Here is a 17,108-nt window from a genome sequence, read left to right as displayed (position 1 = left end):
AATAATTAAGGCCGACTAAGTTTTGGCCGATAAGGTACATTTTGAATGTACGAGACCAAACAATCACGAGGTTGACTACGATTTATGTGATCCTGTGTATTCCACGTGTCGGTCAATGAAATCAGTACTAGAGAAATCTTATGCTCAATAATAAAATGTGGAACCCCGCTTCAAAATTATCAAATTTAAAGAATTTTCAAAGCTTCCTTATTTTACATCAGTTCTTCTACATGGATCCAGAATGAGTAAAACGATTTCAGTTCTGACCGGCAAATCGAAGACGGTTGAAGTACTTATTTACTAAGGGGAGGATTTCAGGGGGTACCCGATTCCACCATTCGGTCAATTTTTTTCCTTAAATTACGTCAAACTGTCTAAATGGGCACCTAAATCCGCAACCGAAAATTTCTTCAAAATTCCTGATTTCCGTCAAAATCTAGAGTATTTTTGTCCCAATTCCGAAATTCCGTAATCTTTTGCCATCTGTTTCCGGACTGAAACAGACCAATTTTTCGTCTTCGACATAGAACTTTATTTCCGAAATTCCGTCCAAATTTTCATCGAATTCCGCCACACCGCCCGAAAAAAGACATCATTTCCCCTCCCACCAACCGTGAAACGCCCCTTTACTAGCGTCCTCAGTCAGTTAAACTTAAGATCTACACAAATCAGAAGCTAACTGTCCCGTCGCTGAAAAACACACATACATAAACTCGCTACTCATTCCAGCCCCCGGAAATTCGTTTATGAAAGATCTTTTAACAACCCTACCCCCTGCTTATTCCAAACCCCTGTCGTTTATTAGAGACCTGAGAATATAAGAGGAGAAATAAGATATTCTTTATTTTCAATTTTTTCGCGACATTTCAATATTTCAGTATTAAGTGCTAAATGAGTGCACTAGCTCCGTTTTCTCATAACAGAAATATCGTAAATTGATCTAAATAGGCTTTTTTGGCAAAAATCGTACGAAGTGATAAATAAGAGTTTTTAAGAGGATTAGTATTAAAAAAGACCTGTATTATTTTCAATTCTTTCGAACAGTGCCTTGCAAAGGGTTTAAAACAAGTGAAAAAATCAGGCGTGTTAGCAAAGGATATTTTTAAAATGTGGTACTCTTTCCAACAAAGTTTTTAAAATGAATGGCTTATACTTTTTTATATGAACATTCAATATTTCGAAGCCTTCGCATGTACTTAACTTTTTGAGTTCTAAGCCTAAAAATGTTCTTAAAGTACTCTCATTTTGACCATTTTCTGAGCATTTTTTCTATTTTTCCTTGAAATTCAAAATGCGCTGAACTCGTTTTCAAAATTTTGTCCACCGAAGCCTCATGTTCTTATATATAGTTTGTTCTTATGAAAAACCATGTAGTTGTGAAATCTGCCTTTAACCCTTTCAAGCTTAGAGATAAAGATTCAGAATTTTCGAAGAGCCTATATAAGCTTTTGAAACAGTTTGAAATTATTAATTTGAAACTGCCAAATCGAACATCCAGACCAAGAGAACGAACTAATAAGGACATGTTTTTAATTCTTACCAAAATGGACATTTTGGGAAAAACCTTATTATGGCTTTTGTATCCAGTTATATTTTACAATCTTATAAAAGTGGTTATCTTAAATAGTCAAAGAACAACATAATGAAAAATCTATTTCCAATTCTAATTATACTTAAAGTTATCCTATTTCAAAGTGCGGCCCAAAAATGAGCTAAATCTTAGCTTTTTAGCATGAGCAAAAAATTAGCATCGAACTTCAACTCTTAATAATTCTATCAGTTCTAATGCTATGCAGCTGAAATTTACCTTTTATAAATAATCTCCCGTATGAATTAGCATCTAAAATGGTTTTAGGGCCTAATTGTGAGCAGATAATTAGCACTGGTTGTTGCTTTTTGAAAACCTCTCACCGTGCTAAAAATAACTGCAGTATGGCTTTAATTTTGATCAATTATGTTTATTAACCCTATTCGGCCTAGGGGGGGGGGCTCTTTCTGTTCGGAGGTCAAACTATTGGTAATAGCTCCTGAAATAATAGAGCTTTTGCCTTGAAATTTTCTGTAAATTCTTAACTTTTATTCAGCTTCAAAATAAAAAAAAATTGACACCTAAAAATTTTCACACCTTGAGTATGATGACATTTCTGACAGTAAGGTGTCACAAAAATTGACACTTTTCCAATACAAATTTATTTTTAATGTCAAATATATCGTTTAAACCGTAATTTATTGAATATTTAGGATAAAATAAGCATTTTAAACTCAGACAACTTTTTTCTAAAGCTTTTGTTAGAATACAATAGCTATTTATAAGAACAAAGGAAATTTTTGGTTCTTGCTCACTTTGGGCATGATGAGTGACGTCATCAAAAATTTGTTTTGCCAAAAGTTACCTTACGTGACAAAGATCTTGTGTGCCAAATTTCATCCAAAAAGACCCACTAGATCAAAAGTTAAGGGGTGGTACAGGAAAAGCCCCCCCCCCTAGTTCTGAACCGCCCCTAAAAGCCTAGGTTGAATAGGGTTAAACCCTTAATTATTGATAAAAAGCTAAATTTATGATTAAATAGAGTCATTACAAGGCCTAATTTCGAGCAAGAATTTAGCTTTAGTCTATTTTCGAATTCTGGAAACTATGATATCTTATTTTAGTCATTATTTGGAAACATTTATAATTTCTTACATTTTGTTTTAAGTAAAATTCTATTCTTATTGTTTACAGAAACTAACTTCTAATAAATTTAGAATAAAACTACTGTATTGTATCCAAAATGAGCAATTAGCCTCCGTCTCAGAACGCAGTCAGAAAATTTTGCGGATAATTTCACAGCGAAAATGCATCCAGTGAAATGTAAGTAATGTATCATGATTCAAGTCGACTGACATAATTATACACATAATACATGTTACAAGTTCTGCCTAAGGATTCTCAAGCTCAGCTATTATAAAACTATTACATGTTAGTAGCAGACCCGACTGACCAATGTTATGTAGCAGGTTGAAACATGAGTTTCTACTGGAAAGATACAGTTTGTTTTCAAGTTAAATCTTCAAAATAAAGCAAACTGTGTGGGTTTCTTTACTTCCAAACAACCTACCAATAGTTTTGGAACACTCCATAATAAAGGAAGATGGCTCCTTCTTGTGGATTGGCTTTCTGATACCCCATATAAACACGATGTGACATGAAAGTGAAGAGACATGATTTGTTGGTTTTTGTTTGATTTGTTGACTCATATATCTCATGGCAAATGGGATAGCAAATGACTTTTCATGTATTGCTTGGCTCTACATATGATACCTCTAACTTTGAACACTTCCAGAATGTTGAAAAAAGCATTTTACGAGATAAGTTTCAATTATAATTTTCATGGAAATTTTTAATCGCCAGATTTGGCTTGGCGTCAGTTTTGTTTGGTTGATGTTTGGTATTGTGATCATTAAAAGCAATGAAATGCTGCACAGTCACTCTACGCATGATGCCTCCAGCCATGATTGGTATCAGAATGTTGGAAAAAAACATTTTACGAGAAATTGTTGATATAAATTATATTGACTTATTTTTACAATTTTGGCGGTGTGGGTTTAGTTGGTTGATAATGTTTACACTGTGGGATGGTTTTCAAAAAACTGTTATATTGATTATTGTTTGTTGGAATTGATTACCAAAAAAATTAAGAGAACCTTTTTTTGATAAATACTTTATTTTTTTTCATGAATCGAAAAAACCGTGTGGATAGTATGTCTTGTAGTAACCAATGCAGTTGTCTGTTTTCAAATTTTGAAAGCTCTAAACCTACTGAATTGAAGCTCTGACTAGCTCTATGTTTAAAACTTTGAGCCATGTTTTTTTCTTTGTTGCTATTAAAGATAGATTTTTTTAAATTGTCGTAATGTAAATTTATGGTAAAGTTTTAGTTTTTGAGTTTAGTTCATCAGTAGTACATACAGTAGTATTTTTTCAGTAATCCTTCAGAATCCTTTCTTGTAAATATAGTAACATTTAACCAGACTCACTGCCCTCATTATATTCAAATTTGTATTTTTTTAGGACTGATAAGTACATATTTTTAAACACCAAAACAAAGCAAACAACATGCCAGTTCTTTCTGGACAAATATATATGTATACTTTATTGTTATTATGTGCTTTGAGTTCTATTTAATCAACCCTCTCAACTGCTGATCTTTCAACTATCATTTAGGAGTATAGAATGGGCTTCCATAGTACCATTTTCTCTAAGTATTTTGTGCAAATTTTCAACAAAGAAGTAGACTTCTTGATTGTCCTTGTCCCTTATGTTAAAGTTGTTCTGATGGAGGACATTGCTATTTTTGGTAGCCTTCACATATCGATAAGGAGCTTTGGTGTAAATGTTTTTTTTGATGAAATCATACTAATCTGAAACTATTAGGCCTTTACGAACTTTCTAGAACAATAATCTTGCTCCAATCTTGAGAAACACTGGAAAAATAGGTTAGCATTCCCTGCCATAATTTCACAGATTCCCTCTGCTTTCTGCTTGAAAACGCTGTCGTATAGCCGAAAACGAAAGTGAAACTGTGAAAACGTCCGCAAATTCGGGCCCAGTCCTCTTCCGAGACGGAGGCTAATTATTTAGCTTTTCTTCCATAAAGCTATTTTTTTGTAAAAATGCTAAATTTTAACCCAATATGCGGCCAAATAACAGTTAATAAAAATTACTGGACCATTGTATAAACTAAGTGAATTCAAGATTTCAAGGTTTTGTTCCTATAAAACGATTTACGATTCAATAGTAACACTTTTAATCAGGTCTGAAATTGTTGCTAATTATTAGCTCAAAACAGGGCCATAGAACGGGAAAATCTGGGCCCTTTAACAATTTGCATTCAAAATAACTATCCAATTACCAATTTTTTCAGTCAGATTAAGAAAATTCATGGTCATATGCACAAAATTAGCAATTTAGAATATAGTGTCAAATGCTAAAAAATAGCTCATATCGGGTCACAACATCGGTTTAGAATTTTGAAAAAAGTATTTTTGAGGTCCTGTGATCATAACAAATCACTTTCTTAATATTAAAAGCCCCTAAATTGCTTTTTTCAAAATTTTTAATTTTTTAAAATGTCATTTTGGTAAGAATTAAAAAACATGTCCATAAAACAAACAATACTTGAAAGTCAACAAATTTTTATGCAGAAAACACGAATTAGTCCCGTTAGGTCTAAAAAAACTCTGAAACCCTCCGTCTCTCCCTTATAACCACATGCTGAAAAGTGTGCAGTGGTTAGGTAGGCAATCCTACCAAAGTCACGTGACATTACAATAGAATTTCAGCGATTGACCAATCAGAAGCTTTGCGGGTTTTGGAAAACAATAGCAACAATATTTTTTTCCAATATTCACTTTTTTTTGCCTCCGATGGCTTAAAGCCCGACATCTAGCCCTTCGGGCTTTATAAATCTATTGGTTATAACCCTGATTAAAGAAGTAGACTCACAGTGATATTTGCAGCGCTTGGTCTTTGACTTGAACACTCCTTGTTTTATAAATTTTGTCATCATCTACACATTTACTTTTCCTTGATCTCATATACTTCTTCGTGAAACGTCTATACCGTTTCTTCTTTTTCTTTTCAGGGACAGGCGGCGTCATAGAGTCGTTATCACTATCGGCCAATGAGCGCCGCAAGGTCCCGTCATAGGTGTCTGGCGGATCTGTATCATCCTCATCTATACTATATTGGCTGATGTTTGATGGTGTGAAGCTGACGTCATTTGGTGACGTTAGAGCGACGTCATCAGATGGTGTTGGTGATGACGTCATCGATAAATTAGAATCATCTCTTGGGAAAATTTTCCCGCCTTTTTTACGTCGCGGGAATAACGGTGTTGCTTTGCCTTGCCGTATGTCTTCTGTCGACCGAAACATCTTTCGAAATAGTTTAGGGCTTTTCATTTGAGACATCGTGTTATACTTTTTATCATTCATATATTTTTTTTTTCTGTGTTATTTTTCTTTCTCTATTATTATTTTGATTCCTCATCCAACTTTTACACTAGTTATATTTGTTTATTTTGTTTGGGTCATAAATCTAAATTAAGTCATGAAAAGAAATCTTTAAGATTATTATGAATTTGTAGCTCTGAAATATTAGACTATTAGAGATTTGTTGAGAAAAGAAGATGGCAGCTAAAAATACTCAAAAATACTTACAAAAGAAGATTAAATGTCCCCCTTAATATCTAATTACCTAAAAAACTCCGTTATCTCAAAACCCTTGTGTAGACTACCAAAAGGTTTGATGAAAACAACATTTTCTCCAGCTTATTTTGTTGTTGGGCGATTTCCAGTTTGTATGGTTCAAACGGGGTTCATATATTCCTCAAAACGAAAATTTTAGCCACTCTTAGCCACTCAAAATTTTAAATTTTTTTTTGATTTAGAACTCAACTCTTTTCATACAGGACCGGTATACTTTTGCGTTGAGAAATTCTGAAAAAATTCTGAAAAATTTTCACCTAATTTCTTCACCTAATTCTCCAATTACTTAAAATCCAATTTTCCTGTTCCTTTTTGTTACTGTTCTTGTTCTGTTCGTAGTGGCCCTTCGTGGAAACAATTCTTGAACTGTCTAAAAGCTCAAGGATTTTTCGTAGCCAGCCACTTAAAACATTCTATTATTATTATTATTATTATTATTATTACCTTCTCAAATCTTAAACTTTCTTAAGGTTTATTGTCATCCATCACTCATTGAGTATGAGATCTTCCCAAAGTCAAAATTATGTCAACATTACAACTTTATCAACTGTTTTCTATCAAACTACTTAGAAACGCCGTAAAAACTTACTAAAATCTTCTAACTCTTATCAGAAGGAACCCCAACCACCGCCAAAATCTTCAAACTCTTATCAGAAGGAACTCAAGAAGGAACTGAAAATGGATTGAAAAAACCTGGCAAGAGAAAAAGATTGTAAGCCAAAAAAATAGGAAAGAATTCTGTTGAAAGGACTGGAAATAATATAAAATCAGGAAAAGAATATAAAGATATCATATTTTTATAATCACTTTTTAAGAGGGAGGGAGGGAGAATTTTCATCAGAAAAGGACTTTGTTGGAAAATTTCTAAAAAAGTTGAGAAAAACAAAAGCAAAAAGACAGCAAAAATATATGTATATGGAAAGATGGGCAATCGATTTTGGAAACTTTTGTCTATTTTTAAAGAACTCAAAATGAAAATTCTTCTCGAAGGTTAGCAATAAGTTAATAAAAAATTAATCAAAAAACCCCTGTCTATCTCCGAGAAAATGTACTTTTTGACGAGGAGTGGGGGAGGAAAGTATCTCAAAGGATAACTTTTTCGCAATAATTTTGCCACTCTAAGGGTCGGTCGGCACATCCCTGACATTATCTAACCCTTAGTACCATGTCGGGAATTTCTTAAATCAAATCTAAACTTCCAAATAACTCATTTTCTAATTTTTATACTTTTAGGGAAAGTCTAAATAAGGAACGGAAGAAATACCCTTATTTGGGCATTATTCACACCATAGTATGCAACTTTCTTATATACAGATTAACATCGAAAGGTAAGAAGAACTAGTTATATTTAGGCCATTAATGGGTAATAAAAATTCATTTTTAGGCATTGTATTTTACCTAATTTTGAACAACACCATTAGAGTATTCACAAAGTAGGTACACATATTATGCTATTTTTCCAATCCCCACTCAATTTTTTGACTTGAAAACAAAAGAATTTAAATCCCCAGCCATAAAAAACATGGGAATATTAATGCCCACCGATGAGTTACAATCCGTTATTTCTATCCCACTGGCTGAAAAAATCCTACCGGGTCTGTGAGAAGGGGGCGTACTTATTTCAAATAAAGTTAAAACAATATACAAATCATGTACAAATTAAGTGAAAAGCCAGGAAGGTACAGAAGAAAAACGGATATTTTTCCCAATGATATGGTCTACCACGATCCGATCATGTTCCATACAGTAAGCTGTAAAAAAACTCCATAACAAATGAAAATGAAGAAAAAGAAGAATTGTCTTCGTCAAAAACATGTCTTCTAAGAAGAAGAAGAGCTTTTTAATCTTACATGTAGATTTTTCTCTGTTTCCATGGCAGCCGCATACAAACTTTCCAATAGAAATTAATTTTGTGACTTTTTTTATTTCAGCAGCGATGAGACAATTGTTCATTAAAGAGTACTTTTTCGACCTTGATAAGATAGAAATTCACTTAAGAGATTTTTATGATGTCACGAGGGGTTTTATCTACGTAAAGAATCCTACATTTACTAAAAACAGACAAAAGGAACGACAAATTTCATAAAAGACGACAAATTTCAGTTTGTCCACCCCTACGAATTCATTCCTCTTTGCTTATCACGGGAATCAACTACATATGGTTTAAAGAACGACAAATTACGCATGCGTGTTACAATGAAGGATTCTTTAGAGGAACAGACTGCATTGCTAAGGTAAATAACACCCATGTGTCACAGACACGGTGAGACACTCATCTCAATGAAAACTTGATGGTCACAATTTTCGCCCCGATGGAAAAATCCCTAAAATTTCAGCCCCAAAAAGGAAATTCTGATTTTAGCCCCATTCGAAAATCAAGATGAAGAATTGCACTTGAATGTTTGAGCTGAAAACAATAATCTTTATCCCCCCGAAGCTGCGAGACAGGGGTATACCTATCAGTAGAACCTTGTATAAACTCTACAAAATTGCCTCTAAAATAAAACAAACAACCTTCTTCACACAAAACCTAACAACTTTTTTAAATTAACATAACATAACAAAAACAGCCACCTGTTGGCAATAACATCAAAATGCATTAAAAATGGCAAAATATTTTTTTACATCGATAAAAAACGGAACTTAAAATCACTTGAAAAATGAGTAGATATCTCTTTTAATTCTATTAAGTACCCATTTTAAAAAAGATTTCATTTTAAAATTGGCTAATTGAGACGGGTAATTGCCATTTATTGATTGTTAATGACGAAAAATGTTTTAAAGAGAGACTAGTCGGTAGCTTAAGATTCTCACGTAATGCTTTTAATTAGATTAAAGTAATTAAGCAAAGCAGTTTCTTATAAACAAAATTGTGAGTCACTTTTTGCAGATTATTTTTTTAAGTCATAGAAACCTTAAAGTTATATTGTTATTCAATTACATAGCGTTTCAGGGTGTTTAAATAGTGTGAAAAGTCAAAAATTTGCCTTGGCACTCAAGTAAGGTTGCCGATATTTTTTGCCAAGCTCGCCAGGGCCAGTAAAAAGTTCAGCCAATGTTATTGATGACAGCATGGTGACAGTCAGTGTGAAAAAATTCCACTTTTTGCATCTAAAGGTTGCTTTTAAAAGAAAGCCGACGGCAGAGGAAAGTACACTACAGGGATGAGAAAGAATTTGAGAAAATAAGTTTTGGGTGAAAATACAGGCCCGGCGGAATAACCGTAAAAGTGGGGAGGCTGAAGGCTTAAAATTTGCTAGGAATCCGAGAAAAAATCTCATTTGCTCAAAAATGGGGAGGCTGAAGTCTCCCCAGTCACCCCGCTTCCACCGGGCCTGAAATGAGAAAAAGGGCTGAAAGAACGATCGGTTTAAAATCGAGTGTCCCCTCGGGACCATGATAAAATTCTCATAATTATCATAAAAAGATTAAAATAGATTTTTTCTTATAATTTCCGTAAACATTTAATGAGAAAGTCCGTAATTAAAGGTATTGATAAAAACAAAATCAATGTTCTAAAAAGGCATTTAAGAATGTTTAATTGGTAACTAAAAGATTGCTGCTGTGCAAAGTCGATGATCTTTAAATCTTTGACGTCAAAGTTGTGGTTAAAAAAAGGTTTCTCAATATTGAGGCTTTGGTTTAATTGAAAGGCTTTGGGATTATAATATATAAAGCAATAATGTGACCTGTGACAATCTTATGGATTAATATTAGGTAAGAAAAAGAATATAAATATATGGTGACACAAGAGCCTGGGGAGGGGTACAAAGGGTTAGCGAGATTGCCGGGTATGCGCAGACCGGATCTCCAAAAACCTAAACTTTAAGCGTAGTACATATGAGAAAAAGAGCCTATTTTGACTTTGTTTTATTGTCTTTGTTAAACCCTTACGCTTTGGAAAATCTAAAAACTGACCCTTACAGATTAAAAATATTCAACACCTACTTTTGCCTAAGTACCTCCCCCTCCCCGATGTCAAAGCAAGGCATTGCATTGACTTTAAAGACGTACGGTTTTCTGCCGACACACCCGTCAAAAATAAGCCAAATTTGAACTTTTAAACTACAGGTTATAGATGGTTGTACGTCGAGTCTGAGTGCCATGCTAGAAAATACTAAATTCCTAAACAAACCTCAAACTGCCGACATGCAAGACTTCAGAGTTGTGCCAGTATAAACTCTTAAACAAAATAGCACACAAGTTTCAAATGTTATCACGAATATGAGCTTAAGTTTTCTTGAATAGGCTAAGAATTGATAACTTCAAACCTATAAAAGGTATATAAAGATTTAAATTTTATAATAAAAAAAAAAAACCCTATCGATTTTAAACCCTTGCAAAAACATGCAATCAAATCTCAGCAGATCAAAAGCGAGCACGATATTGTGATGAGGGTTTCATATGTGAAAATGTTGAAGTGATAAATCTTTTATAACATCTCATAAATATAGCCATAAGCTTCCAAACCAAGACAAATTTTTCGATCTTCAATTAACACGTTATTTTTATAAGAATAAACTGTATAAGAACATGAGGCTTCGATTGCAATTCGATTAAGAACAAGTTAAGAACATTTTAAGGCTTTATGGACTCTTATGGACTCTTTTAGAAAAACATCCAATTTCTTAGGAAGTGGCACAAAATGCTCACTAAAGTTAAAAAAATTCAAGGGCTTCCAAAATGTTTGATGTTCTTATAAAAAAAACGTGTACTCAATAAAATGAGGGTTGTATCTTCGACAGGCAACAACATTAATAGCACGTCTAAGAACATTTAAGACTTTATGGACTCTTATGGACTCTTTTAGAAAAGCATCCAATTTCTTAGGAAATTGCACAAAATACTCACAAAAGTTAAAAACATTCGAGGGCTTCCAAAATGTTTCATGTTTTATAAAAAAAAACGTGTACTTAATAAAATGAGAGTTGTATCTACGACAGGCAACAACATTAATAGCACGTCTAAGAACATTTAAGACTTTATGGACTCTTATGGACTCTTTTAGAAAAGCATCCAATTTCTTAGGAAATTGCCCAAAATACTCACAAAAGTTAAAAACATTCGAGGGCTTCCAAAATGTTTGATGTTCTTATAAAAAAAACGTGTACTCAATAAAATGAGGGTTGTATCTTCGACAGCCCCCCCCCAAAAAAAAAGTCAAGTGGAGGGTTGACGCTATTGTTCTGCTATCCTATTCGATACGCTCCACTATTCGATAATATTGAAAGACACTGTCAACAAGAAACTCTTATAAGCGACACTCTAATATTCAATACGCTCCCTTAATCGATGAAAATCCAATATTGCTTGAAAATGAAATTTGAGAGCGTCAACTGTAAATTGAAATATCATTTTGTCAACAAAAACAACCACTCCACTCCCACTATACTGCAAGGTACAGTTCACTCTCGCTAATTCGAACTCAAAAGAAGAATCTTATTTGTTCGAATTACAGAGAGATTCGAATCATAGAAAGTATTTTAAGGCAGTTTCTCCTTGAAGGGGACTTAAGGAATAAGTTCGAATTATAGAAAGATTCGAATTATAGAAAAATTCGAATAATAGAAGTTCGAATAAGCGAGAGTCTTCTATAACACCATCATATCCCTTAAAAAAGAAAAAAAGCATAATAAACCAGCGTTTGAACACTATGTACACAATAAGACCTGATTACAGCAATATGGAACACATAATACCTGATAATGCAATAAAATTCTTGTTGCAAATTGACATCATCTATCAAACATAAGAACTATCTGATAAGAAAGAAGTGTGACTCTATATTTGTTAGCGATAGAGGGTCAAATTTTTAGCTTTATTTTCCATGAATTTAGGTTTGCTATTAGAAAATGAAAAGCTTTGGATAATATGATGAATGAAGCCAACGGTTTTCTGAATTCTAACTTCCAACTACCTTCTTTCTTATAAGATTCGAAAATGTAAAACAGTTCTTGATCGTTGAAAAATAGTTGGAATGCAAAGAGGCACCAGTTGATCGCGGCTAACCAACATTAATGGCTTTCAATTACCGCATTATATTGATATACAAGGCAATTATCTCTGCAGATATTGGATTTGAAACATTTTTGGTCGCCTTCATTAAAAAAGGAAATTATAAACAAATCATTAAATAATATTCCAAAATTAAGCAATGACTGATCCTATATGGTAGGTCGATATCTGGTTGTATCTTTCCTAATTCCATCTTTCTAAAACCTTTTTATCCTAGTGATCTCACTAACTAATACAGGCATATCATTACGTCGAAAATTAATGTACACCCTGTTGTCACAGAGCCTGTGGGACCACCGCCCCGCTAAAAAATTCAGCCAAAATTTCGTCTCCAATGGGAAATATGGGGTATATACAATTTTAATTTTGCACTCCAAAACCATCTTCATTGGATTTTCAAACCTGGGTAAAATAAAGTTTCTATCTCCGTTGGGGCTATGAGACAGGGGTGTTATGGTGATAGAATTAACTCCATGAAGAATGACAAGTCAAAGAATGCCAAAGATGCCAAATTATGGGAACAAGTTTGAACAAAAACAACAATCTTTTATTCATATGGAGCAATGTACATGGAATTTGGCTACTGAAGCTAAAAATGCCATTTTAAGAGCATTTTCAATTATAAATTTTCAATCATCCCCATGTGAGGCTCATTCCTTTCACAAAAATGCCATTTTATACTTGAGACGTATGTTTTAAATGTTAAATCTAGTCTGAATCAGGATCCTAACCTAAGAATCCTGTAAGAATATTTTAGGATGATTTCCCCAAAAACGTTAAGAATATCCATGCTGAAATGGATTTACACCATTCTTATCAAAAAAGCGTGTACCAGGTCAACTATGTTCATTAACTCTAAGCTAACCTAAAAAAAAAACTATCGAAAAAAGTCAATCACACAGGACGGACACATCATATCTACCCGTATCTTGATAGTAAATGACATTAACAATAGTAATGATACCCAGGAAAAAAGTGACAAGAATAAGAAAATCTATAATCCAAGCAAACAGTAAATCATAAAATTCATTCACATATCGTTTACTAGAAAGTAAAAAAAAATGACAAAATCTCAGCTTGATCAATTATTAAAATGACGAAATTTTTTGTCAAAGTCAAACATTTTACAAGATATCCTATGTAGATATTCAAATACTGAGACTTTGTTTAGAAAGGTCACAAAGCTAAGACGGAAATGCAAGACTAAGCTTAAGTTAACAAAATTGGCTAACCAAGCAATCAGTTATATTATACTTAGCCTAGTTGCTAAACCCGTATTCACAAGGCTAAGGCAATATAGCGTTTTCAGCGCTTGAAAGATTTTTTATGTTTACGGATTTTAAGTTTGCCTTTGGAGTACAGTTATTCAGTCACAACTTACCATCAGATTTATCCTAGTTGACTGAATCAAACTAGCTTAGATTTCTAGGCTATATTAAGGCCGGTGCAAATGAATCCAACATTTGATCCAACATTATTGCTGGATCAAATGTTGGGTTCATTTGTGCCGGCCTTTCCAGTATCTGTTAATTTCAATTTCATGTTGAATTTTGCTTTAAATTTCATATCAAGTTAAGTTACATGGCAAAACTTGAGCCTCTATACCTCACGTTTGTCTAACATATTTTCCTCATCCAACACCAAAGAAACCCTTATTAAAAACTCCTTTAATGGCCTTTAATTAACTAATTTAACCCAGGAGGTCCTGATGAGCCTTAATGCTTGGATTCTCTCCATAATCTCACTATATATGACTCTTTATTACTCCAACTCTTCATATTTGAACAAAAAGAACATGTTACCTTTTAGAGGTTTTTTGAAAAATATAGAGAGGGTACTGTATATAACAAGTCTAAACTACCTTTTGTCTGAATAGACAGGCTAGTCGAGGAAATCTGACAACTTGTCATTTAGAGTTCATTATAAAAAAAGGTCGCGATCAGATAAGACATTGAAAATATATGAGGAATAGATCCAATGTAAATGAGTCCCCTTTTTTAATCAGAAAATTCATTCATCCATACATACATAAAATGACACACGAACTACAAACTAAAATTCCAACGTTTAAGAAAGGAAGCTACCCATGACCACAAAATGTATCGTGCTAAATCAACCACGTAGGAGCGCCTACTAAACTATATGAGTGCATGAAAATATATTTTAGCGCTCTACCGGCGAGAGAAGGATATTGAAACATACAATATCGGTGAAAAAGTTTGAAGTAGTTTTCTTTTCATTGGGACTTCAAGTACTCCACTTGTAAAAAGAATATCTTTCTTACAAAGACGTGCTGACGTACAGAAATGTCACAGATATCTTAATAAAATACTAGATGGGGCTTCCTAATCATTACAGATAGAAAAAAATTATTATGGCACGAATAAATTTAAATACATTAAATAACCTCACTAAAGATTTGGCTTGCATGAATAATGCGATTCTAAAGTCAGTGTAGCTGAAATAGTATTTCAGTGGCAAGGCATGTAGCTCAAAAAAACGTGAAGTGCAAAGGGAGAGCATCCAGCTTCGGCGCGCAAGGTTGTGGGTTCAGTCGGGGTTATGTTCCCAACCGGGTCATGCCAAAGACGTACTTATAGTATAAAAGGGTCAAAACTTGATGCATCTCTGCTTGGTTCTCTGCATTTAAGGGAAGGATCAAGGGTAAGTGGAGCAATCCAGGGAGATAGAGTGGCGCTCCCCCTGCCTTCAGGTAGCTATCGATAGAGGAGTCGCATCCGACTTACTTACTGAGTTATTTTTCTCGGAAAAATCAGAGAAGTTCCATTCAGTGTTTTTTTATAAGATGTCTGTGAAAAAAGTAGAGGGTTTACTTTACAGATTAGTCATATACAAGAACCGTATAAAAACGTAACTTCTAATTTGACAAAATTTACATGTACAACAATAAAACTAAAGATCAGATCTTTCTATTCCACATGATGAAGCAAGTCACAAAGTGAGTCTATTTTCCATACTGCACGTTTTTTATAAGAACAAAGAATTTAAGAACACAAATTCTTAGGAAATTACACAAAATTACTTTCAAAATGGGACCATTTTGAGTATTTATTGTTCTCATGTTAATCATGTGTAGATTTGGGTTTTACATAGTTATTGCGATTCTTGACTGACGACTTCACGTTTTCTTTAAAAAAAATTCTCATACCTTTCAGTCCTAGTGCAAAGGTAGAGTATTCAGCTACGGTGCGTAAGGTCGTGGGTTCATTCACCGGCCGGGTCATACCAAAGACTTCATACTTAGTACAAAAATGGCACTTGTTACCTCTCTGCTTGATGCTCATTAATTAAGAAAAGAATCGAGTGTAAGTGGAGTAATCCAGGGAGAATGTGGCGCCCTCCCCTACACTCGGGAAAACAGCTAGAGAAATAGGAGCCATCGGATTGCCTTGGACTGATACTGACTTATCCATTGTATACTCTACAATGTACGATTGTCCTTCAATAGACTCTTCAGACAGATAGACAGACATACACCCATAGTGGGAATAGGCCCTAACCTAAGCTAGAGATCACTGCACAATATAGTCTCTTCCAGAAAATAAAATTGACGGGGCTAGAGGATATATATCATTTTTGAAGAGTTGAGGAAAATTCTGACCCCCTGGACAACCAGTTGACCTCCTTCACGATGGGTGGTTTTTACCCCTTGAAGGTTTAAATTTGGCCCGGATATGGGTAATCTATGACATTTTTCGCTACCCCCGGACAAAATATCCTCCAGCCCCCGCGAACAAAATACAGGAAGAACAGAAGAAATAAAATAAGTTAGATCTCCAACACACAACTGCACCCTGAGCTGCACCCATTTTTCTGAACGAAAAAAACCCAGCCCAATATCGAAAAAATCCGAAAATAAGTTGAAATTTTAAACATCAAGAGCTTTATTGATTGAATGTCTCAATGCTTTCTAGCTCTCTTTTCCAACAATGTGGTCAAATAAAAGAAGGTTAAATTCGAAAAAATGATCCGATTTCAGAAAACAAAGTTTCTACTTTGTGAGTAAGCAGAAAATTCAGAATTGAAAACCACGAAGCGGTTCAGTCAACGAACACTTTTCAATATTTTTATTTAATTTAGTGAATTTTGTATGTAACACGCGCGAGGGAAATAAAAGTGAGAAGTTTGACAATAGTTGCGGATGAAGAGGGTCATATACAGTACATTGCCGAATACACAGGTTGCAAAATTAAAGTCTGAAGACAAATCACGCTTTTACTCGAAATTTTTATGTGCTTGTTACATGACATTTATTTCTGATTAGTTCGAATTTATTGACACTAATAAAGTTATCAGCTGTAAGTCGTAAAGCAAGTAACATGGGAATAAAATCACCTGAACATTTTCGAGTAATCACATGTTTTGACTACACTGATATAATTTTGCAACCCGTGTATTCATACAACTTATTTTTTTTATTTTTTTTGAGGACGGAAAAGTGACAGAAAGATTTCGAATAGGCCGCAATTGGCCACATCTAGTCAATGATCTAGACGAATCAAAATCCGTCTCCGTCACAGAAAACAATCATACGAAAGTTAACAAACACTAGATCCACAGGCCATCATTGGGGCGTCATTGTTCGAGCGTTTACATTGGATTGTGATCCAAAAACCCACTTATATATCCTTGTCTCTGTAAAATGACTAGAGTTTTACGTTCAAGTAAAAACGCGATTTCATATCTTTACCTCATCTCAAACTATATTCCACAGCCAGGAGCTGATCTAAAGAGAACTATCAGAACAGAAACAAAAATGAGAAGCAATAAAATCACTTACTGGTGATTGCTATCTGGTGAATCTGTCGTATCACTGAAATTGA

General features: G+C 34.0%; 1 protein-coding gene across 3 annotated transcripts in view; it reads right to left on the bottom strand.

Moving 5' to 3' along the window:
• The window catches only part of LOC136822344 (ankyrin repeat and fibronectin type-III domain-containing protein 1-like), a 78,873-nt gene that overhangs the window by 38,255 nt on the left and 23,510 nt on the right, over nucleotides 1–17,108 (bottom strand). For 2 of the 3 annotated variants that reach the window (XM_067078581.1, XM_067078583.1), the window contains one exon: nucleotides 17,066–17,098. In XM_067078581.1, coding sequence (XP_066934682.1) covers nucleotides 17,066–17,098 — 33 coding nt within the window. Of the gene's footprint in view, nucleotides 1–5,485; nucleotides 6,071–17,065; nucleotides 17,099–17,108 lie in introns of those variants that run through there. The other variant, XM_067078582.1, reaches the window with a different exon arrangement.

Source organism: Clytia hemisphaerica, unplaced genomic scaffold, assembly GCF_902728285.1.
Source record: "Clytia hemisphaerica strain Z4C2 unplaced genomic scaffold, Clytia hemisphaerica genome assembly, whole genome shotgun sequence".
NCBI classification, from domain to species: domain Eukaryota; kingdom Metazoa; phylum Cnidaria; class Hydrozoa; order Leptothecata; family Clytiidae; genus Clytia; species Clytia hemisphaerica.
This window is presented reverse-complemented; position numbering and strand designations above follow the sequence as displayed.